General features: G+C 43.0%; 1 protein-coding gene across 1 annotated transcript in view; it reads left to right on the top strand.

Annotated features, from left to right (window-relative positions):
* Positions 1-420: 420 nt before the first annotated feature.
* The window catches only part of OTOG (otogelin), a 563613-nt gene continuing 545845 nt past the window's right edge, over positions 421-18188 (top strand). Inside the window, exons 1-2 of the mRNA XM_069768186.1 lie at positions 421-620; positions 735-868. Of these exons, the coding sequence (XP_069624287.1) occupies positions 536-620; positions 735-868 (219 nt within the window). The 5' untranslated portion in view covers positions 421-535. The remainder of the gene's footprint in view (positions 621-734; positions 869-18188) is intronic.

Raw genomic sequence — 18188 nt, 5'->3', positions numbered from 1 at the left:
TATTGAAGCTTCTTGGTGTTCTCATCCACTACAACATCTTTCATGGCTCCCATAGAGTATGATGTCAACAAAAATGCCCCTTATACACCGACACACCGTCCCAACAGCATAATGACACCCATAGTCTTCACACATGATAGAATGATGTGGAACCCAGAAATGATCGACCGTTCATACTGTTGTCATGTGCTTAAATCCTGATGTGACTGATTACCTGTGACAGGTGCACAATGACCCATCCTGCGCCTCCCGCCCGTACTCGTGTGCTCGCTCCGTCACTTTGTATTTTGGTGGCTCTGTGGAGGTGACGTTACAGAACCATATTGTTCTCCTCAATAACCTCAGGTGAGTGATTTCCTCATGGGTGGAGGGTGAAATTTGGATCTGGCGCAACCTAAATGTGTCTTCCCCCAGGGTTCAACTACCGTATGTTAGCGGAGCCTTGAGGATACAGAGTCTCTCCGAATATACCATTGTCACTCTACTGTACATCTTCTCCTTGACCTGGGATGGAATCTCTGCCATTTATCTAAAGATGAGCCCGGAGTATGTCGGAAGAACCCGGGGACTATGTGGAAATAATAACTGGATTCCCCATGATGATCTGGTGACAAGCTATGGTGCGCAACTATCTATCTATATATTGTCTGCCTCATATCTCTCTATTTCATATAGATCTATCACAGGAGGCAGATTATTACCTTTTATTTTCTCTTGTTCTTGCCGCTTTGCAGATAAGGTGACGGAGAACATCGAGGAGTTTGTGGACAGTTGGAGGGAGGATTTACCTCAGAAATCGTGGATAAACCCCTCAACCCCTCTGTCGTATGAGCCGCCATGTGCAGCATTACCACAGCTGGAGAGAGAGGTACATCCCCATGGTGCGGCCAGGTCTGTGGCACACAGGGTTCACCTCCGGGACAGGTTGTAGGAGTAGTGAACTGGTCAGGGGGAAAGTATAAGGGGGGAGGGTGGCTGTTCAGGAGGCTGAAATAGGGAACTGGACTGAGGACAAGGGGCAGAAGTAGGGAACCGGTCATGGGATGGATGACAGGAGAGGGAACCGGTCATGTGATGGAGGACATGATTAGGGAACTGGTCATGGGATAGAGGAGAGGAGTAGTGAACCGGTTCATGGGATTGAGTACAGGAGAGGGAACCGGTCATGTGATAGATGACAGGAAAGGGAATCGGTCATGGGATGGGGGACATGATTAGGGAACTGGTCATGGGATAGAGGAGAGGAGTAGTGAACCGGTTCATGGGATTGAGTACAGGAGTAGTGAACCGGTCATGGGATGGATGACAAGAGAGGGAACTGGTCATGGATAGGAAGACATGATTTGGGAACTGGTCATTGGATAGAGTAGAGGAGTAGTGAACCTGTTCATGGGATGGAAAACAGGAGTAAGGAACAGGTCAAGGGTTGACTGACATAAAAAGGTGGCTGGCCGGTGGATGGGTCAGAAGTAGGGGATATTTAACACATAAAACATAATGCAAAGTCTAGATGGGAAGTAACACAGTAATAATGTCCTTAAATCCGTGATGTGTAACGTGACAGATATCACATGTACCACCATGCATCAGCACAGTGTGACTAATGAATACCGAAACTCCAATATTGCTCAAAATGTTAAAAACATAAACCTAAAGAGCCCAAAAGCCTTTTACTACGTCACTGAGACCTTTTAATATGGATGATCCTCAAACACTTAATCTCTTACCTCTCTATGTGCAAACCAGCCTTATGTGTACGGGAGTGAAAAGTAACCCAGGCAGAGCTCGCAATAAAAAGCTTATGTGAGAAAGATGGGTGGTTAAGGAGCTGGGCCCTGGAGGGACTACACCCCTCGATATGTACTGCATAAAAAAAAACAAACAGAAGAAAAAATACAGCACCTTTATCCACCCATCTTTCATATTAAAAGGTCACCTTGACGTGGTTGGAGGCTTTTGCGCTCTTTGATCAAAAAACGTTAAGTCCTGTCAAAGATCACAGCCGGGGGGTGGGGTAGCGCTCATCCACTGGCTGGTATCTTTTTGTTAAGGGAACATAACTCCAGTGCCTCTAATCTCCAGGAAAATTACGCAATTGTATGACGGGTGATGAATGAGACCGCTGCTGCTTCCCATACTAGACAAGTTATTTGGGAAATCTCAGTGAGTGTGTGGTATATACACCCCGAATCCAACGCATGGAATATATTTATATATACCCCCCATAGGGTCACTGCCAGCTCCGCAATAACAAAAGTAACTACTCGCTGCCACCAATTATTTTACAGGCCGATTGGACACCCATTACAGGTAGCATATGGCTTCAGGTGTGTGGTTTATAGAGCAAGAGGAACAGAGCTATAGATTCAATCCAGAAAGCTAGGCAGATATTGAGGTCATATTTTCTATTGTGATTTTACCTGTAGATACAGACCAAATATGACCTGGTTCGCATCATCTATCAGCCTGTTATTCAATTGTAGGGATTCTAGTGGTCCCACTGTGATGGGAGTAAATGCGTCCTGTTCGTACCTTTAATACAGTACTGGAACTCTATATCCCATAAATATCAGATCAATACAAACCCCAATATTCCTTTCTGTACCCTGGAACTGTGCTGACTACAATCTGTGTGAATTAAAGCTCTGTGCGTGGGAAAGCACACTTCTCTAGTAAACACCTCTTTTTCAGTTCTGTATTCCCATGGAAGATCTTTCCAGTTTAATTACCTGTACACTACAGGGAGTCCCAGCTTCAAAGAGGTTATAGCTTTATCTCTCTTGCTAGTTCCCTTGTTTAATTACTTTCTCTTCCCCTGAGATCTACTTAGTCTAAGATGTTCCATATGTAATTCTACTTCAAAAGTATTTGAGTGTCAGCTCTTTTACTTTTGGAGATGTCTTATGGATTTTGATTTCCTTTTGGAGATGTCTTATGGATTTTGATTTCCTCTATGACAAGTACCTTTGCATTTTTTAAAGTTTGCAGCAATATTGTGTTCATGTATTCATTAGTCGCAGAGCTGACGCATCGCGTATGTGTCTGTATATTGGCCACATAGCGCATTTGTTCACCTTTGCCCTAATTTAGTACTAAAGGTGTGTGGACTCTATTTTTTCCTTTTTGCGCGGTACATAATACATAATCTAGATGGGGAATTACACAGTACATGATGAAAACATGGAAAAACATTTTAAAATCATCTTGATTTATTCAGTATCTAGTGTGAGCCCCACGTGCAGAAATCTCCGCCATTACATGCCTTGGCATGTCACTTCTCAAAAATGTCCTAGGAGCCATTTCTCCACATGGCAGCGCGTGGTTGCATGTTCCTCATACTCCTGTGAGCGCCTGAACGTCTCCCCATGGCTGCAACTTCCCCAGACTTATTTCCCATCAAGCCAGAGGCCTATCTAAAGGCTCAGCTCAGTGGGGGGCAAAACATCCGAGTGGGCCCCTAACCAGGGAAGCCTGGTTACAACTGTGGTGGCGCCCCCTAATCGTGATTATAGGGGAACCTCAGCAGATAACTGTGCTGCTACTGAAAATCTCTATGCAAAAATGAGCTCTGATATTACCGCCATATGACGACCATGTAGTGGGAGAGTCCTGTGGAACATGTGAGAGCTCTAGGTACAGTCATACAGCTGACGTTCTTTCTGAGCCATTAACTTTGGCCATCTTCTCCAGACTACCATAATGTTTCCAGCCAGGACTGCAGAGATTACGGCACAGAGTATAGTGGAAAATGGATATTATCCGCGCTGTGAATAAAGCATTAATCCAGATATGATGAAATAAAGATGGTGGTTTACTCTACGAGTTCCAAAGTACAAGTTACTACTTCATCAGGAAATTACCACATGTATATTATTATTATTGTTATTATTATTATTATTATTATTATTATTATTATTATTTATATAGCACCATTGATTCCATGGTGCTGTATATGAGAAGGGGTTACATACAAATTACAGATCTCACTTACAGTAAGATAACAATGACAGACTGATACAGAGGGGCGAGGACCCTGCCCTTGGGGGCTTACATTCTACAGGATGGTGGGGAAGGAGACAGTAGGTTGAGGGTTGCAGGAGCTCCGGTGTTGGTGAGGCGGTAGCTCCGGTGTTGGTGATGCGGTAGCTCCGGTGTTGGTGAGGCGGTAGCTCCGGTGTTGGTGAGGCGGTAGCTCCGGTGTTGGTGAGGCGGTAGCTCCGGTGTTGGTGAGGAGGCAGCGGGGTCAGTGCAGGCTGTAGGCTTTCCTGAAGAGATGGGTTTTCAGATTCCGTCTGAAGGATCCGAATGTGGTTGATAGTTGGACGTGTTGGGGAAAAGAATTCCAGAGAATGGGGGATATTCGGGAGAAGTCGTGGAGGCGGTTGGGTGAGGAGCGAATAAGTAAATCATATAATACCCCATAAAACTATTTTTATCAGAAAGTAATTAAAATACCACCAACCTGTGGTAATCCCAAATACACAAAACACACCGTGAACAAACTGGTATGAAGAACTAGTATTACTACACTGATACCTGGACTGGTACCTGCCTATCTGCGGGGGTCGGCGCCCTAGGGGGAACGTTGTGGCGCCCCCACTCCACGACGGCTGGCCCTAAGGTCCCTACTGAACCCTATTGACAACCCAGGGTCCCTCTACCCAATAGTATAGCTGAAGGAACCCCTGTCCACTAAACATAGATCAATCCTATGTCTAAGGCTGCCGTCACACTCAGCGTAAGACAATACGGTCCGTATGTTACGGCCGTAATACGCTGAAAAGTCCCCAAAATAGTGGTCCGTAGGCAGGGTGTTTCAGCATTTTTTGCGCATGGCATCCTCCGTATGTAATCCGTATGGCATCCGTACTGCATGTTTTTCTCGCAAGTTTGCAAAACCGACATACGGCTATACAAGGGATCCATGTGTTAAAAAAAAAAAAAAATACTAATTATATATATATATATATATATATATATATATATATATATATATATACATATACATATACATATACATATACATATACATATACATATACATATACATATATATATATATATATATATATATATATATATATATATATATATATATATATATATATATATAGATCTATATCCGTGAGACACATATATGTATATATATTGTTTCATACAGCGCTAGATAGCTTTAAAGCCGGTAATTCAATTGCCGGCTTTTGCTTTCTCCTTCCTAAACCCGACATGATTTGAGACATGGTTTACATACAGTAAACCATCTCATATCACCATTTTTTTTTTTGCATATTCCACACTACTAATGTTAGTAGTGTGTACAGGTCCTTCTCAAAAAATTAGCATATAGTGTTAAATTTCATTATTTACCATAATGTAATGATTACAATTAAACTTTCATATATTATAGATTCATTATCCACCAACTGAAATTTGTCAGGTCTTTTATTGTTTTAATACTGATGATTTTGGCATACAACTCCTGATAACCCAAAAAACCTGTCTCAATAAATTAGCATATTTCACCCATCCAATCAAATAAAAGTGTTTTTTAATAACAAACAAAAAAAACAACAAATAATAATGTTCAGTTATGCACTCAATACTTGGTGGGGAATCCTTTGGCAGAAATGACTGCTTCAATGCGGCGTGGCATGGAGGCAATCAGCCTGTGACACTGCTGAGATGTTATGGAGGCCCAGGATGCTTCAATAGCGGCCTTAAGCTCATCCAGAGTGTTGGGTCTTGCGTCTCTCAACTTTCTCTTCACAATATCCCACAGATTCTCTATGGGGTTCAGGTCAGGAGAGTTGGCAGGCCAATTGAGCACAGTAATACCATGGTCAGTAAACCATTTACCAGTGGTTTTGGCACTGTGAGCAGGTGCCAGGTCGTGCTGAAAAATGAAATCTTCATCTCCATAAAGCATTTCAGCCGATGGAAGCATGAAGTGCTCCAAAATCTCCTGATAGCTAGCTGCATTGACCCTGCCCTTGATGAAACACAGTGGACCAACACCAGCAGCTGACATGGCACCCCACACCATCACTGACTGTGGGTACTTGACACTGGACTTCAGGCATTTTGGCATTTCCTTCTCCCCAGTCTTCCTCCAGACTCTGGCACCTTGATTTCCGAATGACATGCAAAATTTGCTTTCATCAGAAAAAAGTACTTGGGACCACTTAGCAACAGTCCAGTGCTGCTTCTCTGTAGCTCAAAAGTGGCTTTACCTGGGGAATGCGGCACCTGTAGCCCATTTCCTGCACACGCCTGTGCACGGTGGCTCTGGATGTTTCCACACCAGACTCAGTCCACTGCTTCCTCAGGTTCCCCAAGGTCTGGAATCGGTCCTTCTCCACAATCTTCCTCAGGGTCCGGTCTCCTCATCTCGTTGTACAGCGTTTTCTGCCACATTGTTTCCTTCCAACAGACTTACTATTGAGGTGCCTTGATACAGCACTCTGGGAACAGCCTATTTGTTGAGAAATTTCTTTCTGGGTCTTACCCTCTTGCTTGAGGGTGTCAATGATGGCCTTCTTGACATCTGTCAGGTCGCTAGTCTTACCCATGATGGGGGTTTTGAGTAATGAACCAGGCAGGGAGTTTATAAAAGCCTCAGGTATCTTTTGCATGTGTTTAGAGTTAATTAGTTGATTCAGAAGATTAGGGTAATAGGTCGTTTAGAGAACCTTTTCTTGATATGCTAATTTATTGAGACAGGTTTTTTGGGTTATCAGGAGTTGTATGCCAAAATCATCAGTATTAAAACAATAAAAGACCTGACAAATTTCATTTGATGATAATGAATCTATAATATATGAAAGTTTAATTGTAATCATTACATTATGGTAAATAATGAAATTTAACACTATATGCTAATTTTTTGAGAAGGACCTGTATATGCAAAATTTGTTCGTTCTAGCTATTAAAATAAAGGGTTAAATGGCGGAAAAAATTGGCGTGGGCTCCCGCGCAATTTTTTTCCGCCAGAGTAGTAAAGCCAGTGACTGAGGGCAGATATTAATAGCCTGGAGAGGGTCCATGGTTATTGCTACCCCCCCCCCCCCCCGGCTAAAAACATCTGCCCCCAGCCACCCCAGAAAAGGCACATCTGGAAGATGCGCCTATTCTGGCACTTGGCCACTCTCTTCCCATTCCCGTGTAGCGGTGGGATATGGGGTAATGAAGGGTTAATGTCACCTTGCCATTGTAAGGTGACATTAAGCCAAATTAATAATGGAGAGGCGTCAATTCTGACACCTATCCATTATTAATCCAATACTAGTAAAGGGTTAAAAAAAAACACACACACATTATTAAAAATTATTTTATTGAAATAAAAACAAAGGTTGTTGTAGTAATTTATTCTACGCTCAATCCTTCTGAAGACCCCCGCTCTGTAACAAAGAAAAAATAATAAACCAACAATATCCATACCTTCCGAAGATCTGTAAGGTCCCACGATGTAAATCCATCTGAAGGGGTTAAAACATTTTGAAGCCATGAGCTCTGCTAATGCAGCGCTGCTCCTGCCTGCAAAACCCCGGAGAATGAATGTAAAGTAGGTCAATGACCTATATTTACCTTCATTTGCGGTGAGGCTCCCTCTGCTGGTTGTTCCTGGAGCGTGGGAACTTTCCTAGAAAGCTCCCAGGCTCGAGTTCATATGAGGATAACCAGCAGAGGGCGCCTCAGCGCAAATGAAGGTAAATATAGGTCATTGACCTACTTTACCTTCATTCTCTGGGGTTTTGCAGGCAGGAGCAGCGCTGCATTAGCAGAGCTCATGGCTGCAAAATGTTTTAACCCCTTCAGATGGATTTACATCATGGGACCTTACAGATCTTCGGAAGGTATGGATATTGTTGGTTTATTATTTTTTCTTCGTTACAGAGTGAGGGTCTTCAGAAGGATTGAGCGTAGAATAAATTATTACAACAACCTTTGTTTTTGTTTTTATTTCATTAAAATAATTTTTAATAATGTGTTTGTATTTTTTTAACCCTTTACTAGTATTGGATTAATAATGGATAGGTGTCATAATTGACGCCTCTCCATTATTAATCTGGCTTAATGTCACCTGACAATAGCAAGGTGGCATTAACCCTTCATTACCCCATATCCCACCGCTACACGGGAATGGGAAGAGAGTGGCCAAGTGCCAGAATAGGAGCATCTTCCAGATGTGCATTTTCTGGGGTGGCTGGGGGCAGATGTTTTTAGCCAGGGAGGGGGGGGGGGGCAATAACCATGGACCCTCTCCAGGCTATTAATATCTGCCCTCAGTCACTGGCTTTACTACTCTGGCGGAGAAAACTGCGCGGGAGCCCACGCCAATTTTTTCTGCCATTTAACCCTTAGTAGTGTGGAATATGCAAAAAAAAAAAAATGGGGATATGAGATGGTTTACTGTATGTAATCATGTCTCATATCATGTCGGGTTTAGGAAGGAGAAAGCAAAAGCCGGCAATTGAATTACCGGCTTTAAAGCTATCTAGCGCTGGATGAAATACTAATATATATACATATGTGTCTCACTGATTATATATATATATATATATATATATATATATATATATATATATATATATATATATATATATATATATATATATATATATATACACCTATTCTATGTGTACACATTTATTCTACCTATTCTATTGTAAGCTGTCAGTGTGATTTTACTGTACACCGCGCTGAATTACCGGCTTTTCTCTCTAACAGCGCTGCGTATTTCTCGCAAGTCACACTGCTGGTCCGGGTGTAATCAGTATTTTTGGGGCTTCCATAGACTTTCATTGGCGTTTTTTTTGCGCAATACGGTGACAAACGCAGCATGCTGCGATTTTCTACGGCCGTAGAAAGGCGTATAATACAGATCAGTAAAATACGGCAGATAGGAGCAGGGGCATAAAGAATAATTGTGCCGTATTTTATGCGAGTTTTACGGACGTATTTTATGCGCTCATACGTCCGTAAAACTCGCAAGTGTGACGCCGGCTTAAGGAATACTGATTTCCACACCGTGCCATAAAAACAATAGAGAACATGTGGGAGAATTGAGGGATGGTAGTTAAATAGATGCAGCATTAAGACCTCAATGTGTACTCCATTATGTAGTTAATTCTACCATAGGATATGCTGCACAAATGCTATCATAGGTATGAGTGGATAAACTGGTGAGTATACATCCAGATAGTATATGACCATATAGTACTCATCCAGCCCCAGCATGCCGTCCACCTCTCCGGTCTCTATGGTTATATACTATCTGGATGTATATAACTATTTTTTATTTTAATTATTTTTTTAACAGGGATATGGTGCCCACACTGCTGTATACTACGTGGGCTGTGTAATATACAGCGTGGCTGCTATATACTACCTGGCCAGTGTTATATACTATGTTGGCTGTGCTATATACTGCGTGGCCAGTGTTATATACTATGTGGGCTGTGTGATATACTCCATGGGCTGTGCTATATACTGCGTGGGCTGTGCTATATATTACATGGCTGCTATATACTGCGTGGGCAGTGTTATATACTACGTGGCCACTGCTATATACTGTGTGGGCTGTGCTATATATTACCTGGCCAGTGTTATATACTGCGTGGCCTGTGTTATATACTACTATATGACGCAGGGCCGGCGTCAGCACCCGGCGCAGCCGGGCAAGTGTCGGGGCCCTGAGCAGGCAGGGGGCACACTTGCCATCAGGGACACTGGCGTGCTATAGTGCCGGCCCCGTGACTGGACCCCCCGCCTGCTTCGGGCCCCGGCACTTGCGATACTTGCCTCTCCCGGTTCCAGCGCTGCAGCGTCTTCCATCCTCTGACTGTGACGTCCAGGTCAGAGGGCGCGATGACGTCACCAGTGCGCACCCTCTGCCTGAGCAGTCACAGCGCAGAGAGCAGGAAGACGCTGATGGTGAGGAGTCCAGAGCAGCGACAAGCAACGAGAGGTGAGTATTTCATTTTTTTTTATATTTGGAGCAATATATGGGGACCATCAGAAAAGGCCATATATGGAGCATTATATGGGGCTAATTCTATATGGAGCATCTTATGAGGCCAATAATATAGGGAGCAGTATATGGGGCCAATAATATAGGGAGCATTATATGGGGCCAATTTAATATGGAGCATCTTATGGGGCCAATTCTATATGGAGCAGTATATGGGGCCAATAATATATGAAGCATCTTATGGGACTAATTATATATATATATGTAGCATTTTATATGGCCAATTATTTTTGGAGCATTATATGGGACCCATTCTGTATGGAGAATTATATGGGACTCAGTATACTGTATGGGGCCAATCATATACTGTATGGAGCATTATATGAGGCCCATTATATATGGAGCAATAGATGGGGCCCATATGGAGCAATATATGGGACTCAGTATACTGTATGGGGCCGATCATATACTGTATGGAGCATTATATGTGGCCCATTATATATGGAGCAATAGATGGGGCTCATCATCTACTGTATGGAGCATTATATGGGGTCAATTCCGTATGGAGCAATATATGGAGCCCATTATTCTGTATGGAGCACTCTGTGGTGCCCATTATACTGTATGGAGCATTATATGAGGCTCATTATTCTATTTGGAGCATAATATTGGGCTCATTATTATGTATAGAGGACTATGTGGTGCCAATTATACTGTATGGAGCACTATATGGGGCCATTATACTATTTGGAGCAATATATGGGCTCATTATTCTGTTTGGAGCAATATATGGGGCTCATTATTCTGTATAGAGGACTATACTGTCCGGGTTCTGAGATAATGTAGATTGTACAATAGATATCACTCATGTAATGTAAGAAGGGAAATCTTTGGCATTGTACTATACATATATTTCTGTGCATTATGAATTGTGGTATGCGTTAAAGGGGCCCACCGGGACTCTTGCCCAGGGCCCATGAAAACCTGGAGCCGGCCCTGCTATGTCGCCTGTGTTATATACTGCGTGGCTGCTATATACTGCATGGGCTGTGTTATATAGTACGTGGCTGTGTTATATACTGCGTGGCCACTGTTATATATTGCGTGGCCTGTATTAACCCATCGGGTAGTCTACAATATATATGTATATAGCAGCCACATAGTATATAGCACAGGCCACGTAGTATTTGTCTGCTATATACTACATGACTCCTATATACTACGTGGCCAGTGTTATATACTGCGTGGCCTGTGTTATATAGTACGTCGCCTGTGTTTTATACTGCGTGGCTGCTATATACTGCGTGGGCTGTGTTATATAGTACGTGGCTGTGTTATATACTGCGTGGCTGCGATATACTGCGTGGGCTGTGTTATATACTGCGTGGCTGCGATATACTGCGTGGGCTGTGTTATATAGTACGTGGCTGTGTTATATACTGCGTGGCTGCGATATACTGCGTGGGCTGTGTTATATAGTACGTCGCCTGTGTTTTATACTGCGTGGCTGTGATATACTGCGTGGGCTGTGTTATATAGTACATGGCCACTGTTATATATTGCGTGGCCTGTATTAACGCATCGGGTATTCTACAATATATGTATATAGCAGCCACATAGTATATAGTACAGGCCACATAGTATTTGTCTGCTATATACTACATGGCTCCTATATACTACGTGGCCTGTGCTATATACTATGTGCCTGCTATATACATACATACATATTCTAGAATACCCGGTGCGTTAGAATCGGGCCACCAGCTAGTGTGTGTGTGTGTGTGTGTGTGTATGTATATATATATATATATATATATATATATATATATATATATATATATATATATATATATATATATATATATATATATATATATATATATACTGTAAATATATACACATACATACTGTAAATATATATATATATATATATATTAAATAAATATATATATATTTACTGTATGTGTGTATATGTATATATATGTATATATGTGTATATGTATATATGTATATATATATATATATATATATATATATATATATATATATATATATATATATATATATTATTAGTGGCCCGATTCTAACGCATCGGGTATTCTAGAATATGCATGTCCCCGTAGTATATGGACAATGATGATTCCAGAATTCGCGGCAGACTGTGCCCGTCTGTTATGAAAGGCAATTCAGTATCACAATGGACATGGAGGTCAGAGCACATACAGTGATCTGACAATAACCGAACTAACGGCACGGAGGTACACCCTTTGCGTCCCAGAGCTTCCAGCAAAACAAATAGACAAGCTGGACAGAAAAAATAGCAACAAATAGCAAAGAAGCACTTAGCTATGCAGAGCAGCAGGCCACAGGAATGATCCAGAGAAACACAAGTCCAACACTGGAACATTGACAGGAAGCATGAATCAAAGCATTAGGTGGGGTTAAGTAGAGAAGCACCAAACGACCTCACCAGATCACCTGAGGAAGGAAACTCAGAAGCTGCAGTACCAGTTTCCTCCACAAACGGAAGCTCCCAGAGAGAATCAGCCGAAGTACCACTTGTGACCACAGGAGGGAGCTCTGCCACAGAATTCACAACAGTACCCCCCCCCTTGAGGAGGGGTCACCGAACCCTCACCAGAGCCCCCAGGCCGACCAGGATGAGGCACGAACAAGATCGGGAGCATGGACATCAGAGGCAAAAACCCAGGAATTATCCTCCTGAGCATAACCCTTCCATTTAACCAGATACTGGAGTTTCCGTCTTGAAACAGGAGAATCCAAAATCTTCTCCACAATATACTGCAATTCCCCCTCCACCAAAACCGGGGCAGGAGGCTCAACAGATGGAACCATAGGTGCCACGTATCTCCGCAACAATGACCTATGGAAGACGTTATGTATGAAAAAAGAATCTGGGAGGGTCAGACGAAAAGACACAGGATTAATAACCTCAGAAATCCTATAAGGACCAATGAAACGAGGTTTAAACTTCGGAGAGGAAACCTTCATAGGAATATGACGAGAAGATAACCAAACCAGATCCCCAACACGAAGTCGGGGACCCACACGGTGTCTGCGATTAGCGAAACGTTGAACCTTCTCCTGGGACAAGGTCAAATTGTCCACTACATGAGTCCAAATCTGCTGCAACCTGTCCACCACAGTATCCACACCAGGACAGTCCGAAGACGCAACCTGTCCTGAAGAGAAACGAGGATGGAACTCAGAATTGCAGAAAAATGGTGAAACCAAGGTAGCCGAGCTGGCCCGATTATTAAGGGCGAACTCAGCCAAAGGCAAAAAGGACACCCAGTCATCCTGATCGGCAGAAACAAAGCATCTCAGATAGGTTTCCAAGGTCTGATTGGTTCGTTCGGTCTGGCCATTAGTCTGAGGATGAAAAGCCGAGGAAAAAGACAAGTCAATGCCCATCCTGCCACAAAAGGCTCGCCAAAACCTCGAAACAAACTGGGAACCTCTGTCAGAAACGATATTCTCTGGAATGCCATGCAAACGAACCACATGCTGGAAGAACAAAGGCACCAAATCAGAGGAGGAAGGCAACTTGGACAAGGGTACCAGATGGACCATCTTAAAAAAGCGATCACAGACCACCCAAATGACTGACATCTTTTGAGAGACGGGAAGATCTGAAATAAAATCCATAGAGATGTGTCCAAGGTCTCTTCGGGACCGGCAAGGGCAAAAGCAACCCACTGGCACGAGAACAGCAGGGCTTAGCCCGAGCACAAATCCCACAGGACTGCACAAAAGAACGCACATCCCGCGACAGAGATGGCCACCAAAAGGATCTAGCCACTAACTCTCTGGTACCAAAGATTCCAGGATGACCAGCCAACACCGAACAATGAACCTCAGAGATCACTTTATTTGTCCACCTATCCGGGACAAACAGTTTCTCCGCTGGACAACGATCAGGTTTATTAGCCTGAAATTTTTGCAGCACCCGCCGCAAATCAGGGGAGATGGCAGACACAATTACTCCTTCCTTGAGGATACCCGCCGGCTCAGATAAACCCGGAGAGTCGGGCACAAAACTCCTAGACAGAGCATCTGCCTTTACATTTTTAGAGCCCGGAAGGTACGAAATCACAAAGTCAAAACGGGCGAAAAACAGCGACCAACGAGCCTGTCTAGGATTCAACCGCTTGGCGGACTCGAGATAAGTCAAGTTCTTATGATCAGTCAATACCACCACGCGATGCTTAGCTCCTTCAAGCCAATGACGCCACTCCTCGAATGCCCACTTCATGGCCAGCAACTCTCGGTTGCCCACATCATAATTCCGCTCAGCAGGCGAAAACTTCCTGGAAAAAAAAGCGCATGGTTTCATCACTGAACAATCAGAACCTCTCTGTGACAAAACAGCCCCTGCTCCAATCTCAGAAGCATCAACCTCGACCTGGAACGGAAGAGAAACATCAGGTTGACACAACACAGGGGCAGAAGAAAAACGACGCTTCAACTCTTGAAAAGCTTCCACAGCAGCAGAAGACCAATTGACCAAATCAGCACCCTTCTTGGTCAAATCGGTCAATGGTTTGGCAATACTAGAAAAATTGCAGATGAAGCGACGATAAAAATTAGCAAAGCCCAGCAACTTTTGCAGACTTTTCAGAGATGTCGGCTGAGTCCAATCATGGATGGCTTGGACCTTAACAGGATCCATCTCGATAGTAGAAGGGGAAAAGATGAACCCCAAAAATGAAACCTTCTGCACACCAAAGAGACACTTTGATCCCTTCACAAACAAAGAATTAGCACGCAGGACCTGAAAAACCGTTCTGACCTGTTTCACATGAGACTCCCAATCATCCGAGAAGATCAAAATGTCATCCAAGTACACAATCAGGAATTTATCCAGGTACTGTCGGAAGATGTCATGCATAAAGGACTGAAACACTGATGGAGCATTGGCAAGTCCGAATGGCATCACTAGATACTCAAAATGACCCTCGGGCGTATTAAATGCAGTTTTCCATTCATCGCCTCGCCTGATTCGCACCAGATTATACGCACCACGAAGATCAATCTTGGTGAACCAACTAGCCCCCTTAATCCGAGCAAACAAATCGGATAACAAAGGCAAGGGGTACTGAAATTTAACAGTGATCTTATTAAGAAGGCGATAATCTATACAAGGTCTCAGCGAACCATCCTTTTTGGCTACAAAAAAGAACCCTGCTCCTAATGGCGACGATGACGGGCGAATATGCCCCTTCTCCAGGGACTCCTTCACATAACTGCGCATAGCGGTGTGCTCAGGCACGGATAAATTAAACAGTCGACCTTTTGGGAATTTACCACCAGGAATCAAATTGATAGCACAATCACAATCCCTATGCGGAGGTAGGGCATCGGACTTGGGCTCATCAAATACATCCCGGTAATCAGACAAGAACTCTGGAACCTCAGAAGGGGTGGATGACGAAATTGACAAAAATGGAACATCACCATGTACCCCCTGACAACCCCAGCTGGACACCGACATGGATTTCCAATCCAATACTGGATTATGGGCTTGTAGCCATGGCAACCCCAACACGACCACATCATGCAGATTATGCAACACCAGAAAGCGAATATCCTCCTGATGTGCAGGAGCCATGCACATGGTCAGCTGGGTCCAGTATTGAGGCTTATTCTTGGCCAAAGGCGTAGCATCAATTCCTCTCAATGGAATAGGACACTGCAAGGGCTCCAAGAAAAACCCACAACGCTTAGCATATTCCAAGTCCATCAAATTCAGAGCAGCGCCTGAATCCACAAACGCCATGACAGAATATGATGACAAAGAGCAGATCAAGGTAACGGACAGAAGAAATTTTGACTGTACCGTACCAATGGTGGCAGACCTAGCGAACCGCTTAGTGTGCTTAGGACAATCAGAGATAACATGAGTGGAATCACCACAGTAGAAACACAGCCCATTCAGACGTCTGTGTTCTTGCTGTTCAACTCTGGTCATAGTCATAGTAACATAGTTAGTTAGGCCGAAAAAAGACATTTGTCCATCCAGTTCAGCCTATATTCCATCATAATAAATACCCAGATCTACGTCCTTCTACAGAACCTAATAATTGTATGATACAATATTGTTCTGCTCCAGGAAGACATCCAGGCCTCTCTTGAACCCCTCGACTGAGTTCGCCATCACCACCTCCTCAGGCAAGCAATTCCAGATTCTCACTGCCCTAACAGTAAAGAATCCTCTTCTATGTTGGTGGAAAAACCTTCTCTCCTCCAGACGCAAAGAATGCCCCCTTGTGCCCGTCACCTTCCTTGGTATAAACAGATCCTCAGCGAGATATTTGTATTGTCCCCTTATATACTTATACATGGTTATTAGATCGCCCCTCAGTCGTCTTTTTTCTAGACTAAATAATCCTAATTTCGCTAATCTATCTGGGTATTGTAGTTCTCCCATCCCCTTTATTAATTTTGTTGCCCTCCTTTGTACTCTCTCTAGTTCCATTATATCCTTCCTGAGCACCGGTGCCCAAAACTGGACACAGTACTCCATGTGCGGTCTAACTAGGGATTTGTACAGAGGCAGTATAATGCTCTCATCATGTGTATCCAGACCTCTTTTAATGCACCCCATGATCCTGTTTGCCTTGGCAGCTGCTGCCTGGCACTGGCTGCTCCAGGTAAGTTTATCATTAACTAGGATCCCCAAGTCCTTCTCCCTGTCAGATTTACCCAGTGGTTTCCCGTTCAGTGTGTAATGGTGATATTGATTCCCTCTTCCCATGTGTATAACCTTACATTTATCATTGTTAAACCTCATCTGCCACCTTTCAGCCCAAGTTTCCAACTTATCCAGATCCATCTGTAGCAGAATACTATCTTCTCTTGTATTAACTGCTTTACATAGTTTTGTATCATCTGCAAATATCGATATTTTACTGTGTAAACCTTCTACCAGATCATTAATGAATATGTTGAAGAGAACAGGTCCCAATACTGACCCCTGCGGTACCCCACTGGTCACAGCGACCCAGTTAGAGACTATACCATTTATAACCACCCTCTGCTTTCTATCACTAAGCCAGTTACTAACCCATTTACACACTATTTCCCCCAGACCAAGCATTCTCATTTTGTGTAGCAACCTCTTGTGCGGCACGGTATCAAACGCTTTGGAAAAATCGAGATATACCACGTCCAATGACTCACCGTGGTCCAGTCTATAGCTTACCTCTTCATAAAAACTGATTAGATTGGTTTGACAGGAGCGATTTCTCATAAACCCATGCTGATATGGAGTTACACAGTTATTCTCATTGAGATAATCCAGAATAACATCCCTCAGAAACCCTTCAAATATTTTACCAACAATAGAGGTTAGACTTACTGGCCTATAATTTCCAGGTTCACTTTTAGAGCCCTTTTTGAATATTGGCACCACATTTGCTATGCGCCAGTCCTGCGGAACAGACCCTGTCGCTATAGAGTCACTAAAAATAAGAAATAATGGTTTATCTATTACATTACTTAGTTCTCTTAGTACTCGTGGGTGTATGCCATCCGGACCCGGAGATTTATCTATTTTAATCTTATTTAGCCGGTTTCGCACCTCTTCTTGGGTTAGATTGGTGACCCTTAATATAGGGTTTTCATTGTTTCTTGGGATTTCACCTAGCATTTCATTTTCCACCGTGAATACCGTGGAGAAGAAGGTGTTTAATATGTTAGCTTTTTCCTCGTCATCTACAACCATTCTTTCCTCACTATTTTTTAAGGGGCCTACATTTTCAGTTTTTATTCTTTTACTATTGATATAGTTGAAGAACAGTTTGGGATTAGTTTTACTCTCCTTAGCAATGTGCTTCTCTGTTTCCTTTTTGGCAGCTTTAATTAGTTTTTTAGATAAAGTATTTTTCTCCCTATAGTTTTTTAGAGCTTCAATGGTGCCATCCTGCTTTAGTAGTGCAAATGCTTTCTTTTTACTGTTAATTGCCTGTCTTACTTCTTTGTTTAGCCACATTGGGTTTTTCCTATTTCTAGTCCTTTTATTCCCACAAGGTATAAACCGCTTACACTGCCTATTTAGGATGTTCTTAAACATTTCCCATTTATTATCTGTATTCTCATTTCTGAGGATATTGTCCCAGTCTACCAGATTAAGGGCATCTCTAAGCTGTTCAAACTTTGCCTTCCTAGGCTCAGGTTTGCACTGCATAGGCTCAGG

The sequence above is a fragment of the Ranitomeya imitator genome, chromosome 5, assembly GCF_032444005.1.
Source record: "Ranitomeya imitator isolate aRanImi1 chromosome 5, aRanImi1.pri, whole genome shotgun sequence".
In the NCBI taxonomy this organism is placed as follows: domain Eukaryota; kingdom Metazoa; phylum Chordata; class Amphibia; order Anura; family Dendrobatidae; genus Ranitomeya; species Ranitomeya imitator.
Note: the sequence above shows the minus strand (reverse complement) of the source record. Positions and strands in the feature narration are given on the sequence as shown.